This window comes from Podarcis vaucheri, assembly GCF_965113315.1.
Source record: "Podarcis vaucheri genome assembly, chromosome: 3".
NCBI classification, from domain to species: Eukaryota; Metazoa; Chordata; class Lepidosauria; order Squamata; family Lacertidae; genus Podarcis; species Podarcis vaucheri.
The window spans coordinates 63,467,586-63,473,585 of NC_138761.1; the positions used below are offsets into that span (position 1 = coordinate 63,467,586).

General features: G+C 44.9%; 1 protein-coding gene across 2 annotated transcripts in view; it reads right to left on the reverse strand.

The window, feature by feature from the left end:
* The window catches only part of ARFGEF3 (ARFGEF family member 3), a 72,330-nt gene extending 66,682 nt beyond the window's left edge, over positions 1 to 5,648 (reverse strand). For both annotated transcript variants that reach the window (XM_082215870.1, XM_082215869.1), the window contains exon 1: positions 4,757 to 5,648. In XM_082215870.1, the coding sequence (XP_082071996.1) occupies positions 4,757 to 4,841 (85 nt within the window). In that variant the 5' untranslated portion in view covers positions 4,842 to 5,648. The remainder of the gene's footprint in view (positions 1 to 4,756) is intronic.
* Positions 5,649 to 6,000: the final 352 nt, after the last annotated feature.

Genomic DNA, 6,000 nt, shown 5'->3' on the forward strand with positions numbered 1-6,000 from the left:
CAAATACTTCGTTTCCCCCCAAATGATCTGAGTAAAAGTAGGATTTGACAGAATTAATCTGAGCCTTGAGAAGCACATAGAACTAAAGGAGGAAGTGAGAAAGAATGGTGGGCTTTTAACTTCCTCCTTCAGCTCCATGCACAGGCAACTCCTGTTTAAGATGTGACAGATATTTATTTTTCTTTTATTCTGTTAGATTGATGTACCACTCTTCATCACAAGACAGGTGTATGATTGCTCACATGCACACAGCACCAGACCTGGAAGTGACCTGGAAACTTGATAAAGATGTCACTGAAACATCACTAAAAGAGCGAAATGGGGACAGGGGTGGAATGGGGCCTTTGCAGGCTTTTCCCACTTCATGCGCTTTCACTCAAGGGCACAATGACCGCATAAATGGAGGGTTGCCTGTACTTTACAAGGGAGAAAAAGGTAACCACCCACCACCACCTTATGACCAAGCAGGCGGTGAGTGGTGGAGCTCAGAGGCTTTGTGGGTGCCAGAGAAAGACCTCAAGGGGCACCATTTTGCTCTTAGATGCCACACTGGAGACCCCTGGTCTAGGAGATAAATGCCTTCCTGCCTCCATGTTATTTGGAATGACAGAATTTTCAAACCATCTTAAAGCTCATGTGTTAGGCAGAAACTATTGGAATGGTAAAGTTCAGTGACAGGGCACATGTTCTGTATGCAGAGGGACTCTTGTTCTTTGGCATCTTCAGGCAGGGCTGGAAAAGATGCTTGCCTGGAAAACCTGGAGTGTCACTGTCAGTCAGCATAGACAATACAGTGTTAGATGGACCAACAGACTGACTCAATGTAAGGCATTTTCCTAGGCATTATGCACATTTAAGAAGCACAGTATTGCAGAAATCCAACTGTATTTATTTATTTGCTAAAATTTAAGTGGAGCATATGCAATTTGATAAGGCTACAAAAATATCTACTTATGACCCTGAGCCAAATAGCCTTCAAACACCCTGTCATGGTCTTGTCTATCCCTTTTCACTGCATGCTTAAAAGCAACGTAGCAATTCTGCTTTAGTGCTTGTGAGTTTAAAACTGGGAGATGTTAGTTATTGCAGATTAAATAAAGCAGGATGGCAGGGCATGACATGGAGCACTGTGGCATAGATAGATGTATTTGAAAGTATATAGTTGGGGTGGGAAACCATTGAATGAACCTCAAACAGTTAAGAAAAAAATGTAGCATCTGACATAAGCTTTTAATGTCTGGTGTTTTATTAAGTTTTGATATTTGCTGTAAGCCACCCAGAGTGGCTGGAGAAACCCACCCAGATGGGCAGAGTATAAATGATAAAATACTACTACTACTACTACTACTACTACTAATAATAATAATAATAATAATAAAAAACCTAAAGCGGATATACATATTGTTGATTCATTTGTATACATATTTACAAAGGTTTTGCACTGAGCTGTATTGGTGTAGCTTGTAGCTAACCCATAGTATCCATACCGAAAGGCATTTGCCTACATGTCTCCGCTGTTTAAATCAGAGATAGGGAACTTGTTGCTCTCCTGGGGTTATTGAGCTCCAACTCTCATCTGCCCCAGTCACCATGACCAGCGCTCAGGGATGATGGGTTCTGGAGCCCATGAACACCTGGAGGGCTGCAGATTCCTCAACCCTGCTTTACAGGATGAAATCCAGTGTTACTGTTCCACTTGCAGGATGGCTTTTAATGCAGCGGAGGAATCCACTAATGGAAGGGATCGGGAAAACAATTTCCAGCAATTTCTCTCTCCCCATTGCAGCCTCAAAATTCAGTTCCAGAGGACTGTGAGACTATACAGAAGGGCAAGAAGGTGGTGCAGCAGGCTTCAAAGGAAAGGGGAAGGTGGAGGAAATCCGCTCCCTTTCTTTGCATGCAGGTGTGGGGAACCTTGGGCCTCCCAGCTGTTGCTGAACTACAACTCTCCAGCAAACATGGCCAGTGGACAGGGATAATAGGAGTGGTATTTCAGCAATATCTGGCGGGCCAAAGATTTCCCACATCAGGATTAGCAGGTGTCTCTGTGGCATCAAAGCCATTTTGCAAGTAGAACGGCACACTCAATATCACCGAGTTACTATGTGCAGGCTTAGCTCACATGTCCTTTTGAATTACTCTATTTTCTTTCCACTGCCTTGGTACGCTTCTCGTGGCCCAAAGCCGATTGCTTGTTTCCCACTGAAACTGGCAGAATAAGTGTGAAAGCAGATCAGCACATATGGTATGTCTTTTATACACAAATTTTCTTTTAAATTATTATAACTTGCTTTTTCTAGGGAAAATGTGGCAGCATGGGAAGGAAACAATACTTAGCAAGCACAAGGTGGGGACGACCCAGTTTAAGTACATGGGGCTGGCCTTGAGGACTGTTTAGGAGCCTCAGGCAGACTGTTGCATTTTGCAAAGCTTTCTCTTTAAAGAGGTGGGGGCTCGCTGCCAGCATGGTGCTCTCTACCCTGGCTTCTTATAACCTCATGAACACTATTCAAGGTGCTGGCTGTCACTGATACAACCTAAGTTCAATGCATCTAAAAATTGCTTCCTTTACTAGATTTTGTTACAAGCGCAAATTAACAATGTAATGTGCAAAGGAAGTTTGAGGCAGTTGTCTTGGCAATGAAGCTTCCAACTCCTAGTCTATGAAGTGCCTGTGAATATTCACAAGCATGATTGTATTTTTTATGCAGACGTACATATTGCTCTTGGAGGCATTAGTCGATATGTGCAATTAGTTGCAATTCAGATCACAAAATTTCAGTGCAGATAAGGCCTTATTTAAAAGTATAATTTTCAACAAACAACTCAGCTTGTGGCCCACACACAAGGACATGGAAACTACTGCACCTTATTTGTGATGCTTCTGTGCTCATCATTATAGTTTTCTCCTTTAGTTAAGCTTTCTTATTGCATTATTACTTATCATATCTATCCCACTCTTCCAAAACTGTATTTCTTCCTTTTCAAACCATCTTGAATAGCAGACAACTATCCATACAAATCATGCACAAGATCCAACAAATTTAACATAAACCATGCATTTTAAACAATAATTAAAAATCTGCTTAAAGGGTTGTTGTTGTTTTTTACAGATACATTTAAACACCTGCCGGTTTGCCCACAGGTGAGCTGCTTCACTGCCACTCCACTGGAGAGATGTGAGAAAACACTTTTTCCTAAGCAACACATTTTATGGGCACCATTACAATGCAGGGGCACCATTTCTTCCCAGTACATGTGTCCCTTACATTAAAGGTAAGAGTCTCCTGCTCACCTGCCTGAAGTGCACCTTTGCCTAGCTTCTTAAGTATGTGCACTCATTCACTAAGCAAGCATGTTAAATTAAGACAGCCAACACCTGAAGCAGTACAACATCACAACTGCTTATGGCATGAACTAGCCAAAGTTGAGCATTTTAAAAATTCCCATTGACTTCAGCAGGCATTATACATTCCTGGTGAAAATAAGAAGTTTCCCTAGCTTCTCTTGCCCCCAGCTAAAAGGCCATGCCCTTCAGTCACAAACGTATAGCCCACTAAAGCTGTTTTCTCTTCTGCTAACTCCAGAACATAAAAACACCACCACCACCACTGTCTTTGGTACAAATTTGTGGAAGGACATTATTTTAGAATAACCCATGTGTAAATCATACTGAATACATAGATGGAGAGGAATATATAAAAAAGGAATATTACCAAAAATTCACTGTGAAAATATTAACCAGATCAACCCATAATACACAGGAAAATAGCCACAGGGCAATTAAATGGCATTAGACTGCCAATTCATATTTGAAGAAAGCACCTGCTGCTAATAAAAAGGTGAGCAGGAACTAAAATTTCCTTTTAACTCATAGCATAACACTGGATGTGGCTCCTTCTACAGAACCTGGTGAAGTGGATGAAATAAATCTGGTTGGTTGGTTTGAAAAATGGCAACTGGTTAGGCAGTCAGGGGAGAGAAGCAATTAAGTCTTTCTACCCAGCAGATCTGAATCTTCATTTAGCTGCCCTCATTATGTCATTACACTTCCTTAAAATACAAAAAAAGCTATTACCTAGGGTTATGCCCATTTTGCAAACAGCTAACCTGGCTCAGTTCAGCATTCTGCAATAAAAGAGCACAACCCGAAGTCAATTCCAGAGCCCATTTTTGTGTGGTTTTAGGGTTTGTTTGTTTTAAACACTGCTTAGTTGGGGCGGAGGATTAAAAAAACCCGGCCAGGAATTGAAAGCTGGTGTTTTGATGTGCCGACTGACAAGCGCCGTTAAAGCAAAGGAGATTTATTGCAATAGGTTTGGAAGATCCGCTGAAATCACACAACTAGAATAGTCTATAGCATAAAAGATGTACTGGGGTGGGGGGAAGCTGCCAAAGAACCCCACCACATCCTAGAAGCAGCTCTGGCAAACAGTTGGGCTCAGTTGCCCTGCAGGGATCTCCGTCTGAAGGCCAACAGATCGAAGGCCAGTGGGATGGATGCAGGATTAGAACCATCCCGGTCATCCGAAAGCAAACACACACACCACCCCCTCCCGTGCAACCAACAACACAAGCACAACCAAACCGGCGCGGTGCTTTGATGCCTTCTCTGCTAACGGGATTAGGCACCAGAGTCATATCTCTCGGATCAGGTATCCGAAGCGCCCACCCAGCAATGCTTGGGAACTAGGGAAGGCTGCCCTCGGGCGCCGGGGAAGAGGAGAGTCCCTCTCTCTCTCGCCCACTTCCTTACCGCTGGCGCAGGTGCAGCTCTCCTTGATCGCCTTGTATTTGTTCCCCGAGGCTTCCTTCTGCAGCTTCTTCAGGATTCCTTCCATCTTGCCTCTTGGATCCTCCGGGGATCCTCGATCGGCAGCAGCAACGGGGGCGGGAGAGGAGAGCCAAGGCGCCGGCGGCAGGCAGAGCTAAAGGGCGGCGCGGGTCCTCCTCGCTCAGCGCCCTCTAAGCGGGGCGAGCAGCGCGCAGCATCCCACCTCCGCCTGCCGCTGCCGGTGAATCATGCAAAGCTCCACGGCGGCGACACGTCATCCTGCCTCCGCCTCCAGCAGCAGGTTCCTGCGGTGGCGGCGGAGGCTTCGGCTGGGCGGGCTCGGCTACGCCAACCGGAGGGAGGGAAGGAGGGGCTCCGTCGCCGGTGCTGGCTATCAGGCGGGGCGGAGCGGATCAGATTCGCCCGGAGGAAGCTGGGACAACAACAACAACAGAGGCCACCACTCCCTCGCCAGGCGGTGGGGGAAACGGGAGCAAGAGATAGGAAAAAGAGGGGGAGAGGCGGGGCTGCATCGAGAACGGATTTCGAGTGCCAAGGGCTGTGTTTCCTTTCCTTTTCCTGGGAAATCGGGCCTGCGGAAAAGGAAAAGGAAGCTTTATCCGCCGGGCTGCAAAACCCCTATGCGAGCTGCGTAGGGGCAAGTGAGTGAGCTCAGTCCCGCGTAAAGGAGACGCGTAGCTCCTGCCTGGAGCGAAATCGTCAAAGATATCGGAATAAGGGCTTTACAAATATCTTTTACAGCTAGGAGATGGTACCGCCTTAGGGATGCTGAGCACTGGGTGTTTTTTTTATTTATAAAAATGCTGGTTATTGTTGTCTGGGGTCACGTATTTTGTTGAATAAACAAAGTGTTTTGAAACCAAAGGGTTATCTCTCTCTCTCTTTCACTTGATATATTTGATTAAAAATAATAATTAAAAATACAAAATGCATAATAATAATAATAATAATAATAATAAAAAAGAAAAAAACCTTTCTCCCCACCCCTCCTCCTTTGCCACTTGACGAAACAACCCTGCAAACACATACAAATCCAACACTGCCTCTACCACGGACCAGGTATGTCCTGCAAATGAAAGGACTGGTTTGTTTCTTTAAGGAATGGCTTTCTTTTTTGGGGAGGTGGGGGTTAGGCTTTTCATGCTTCATATAGAGATGAGGAAGCTGTGGCCTTCTAGGCATTTGTTGTACTACTACATCTCCCA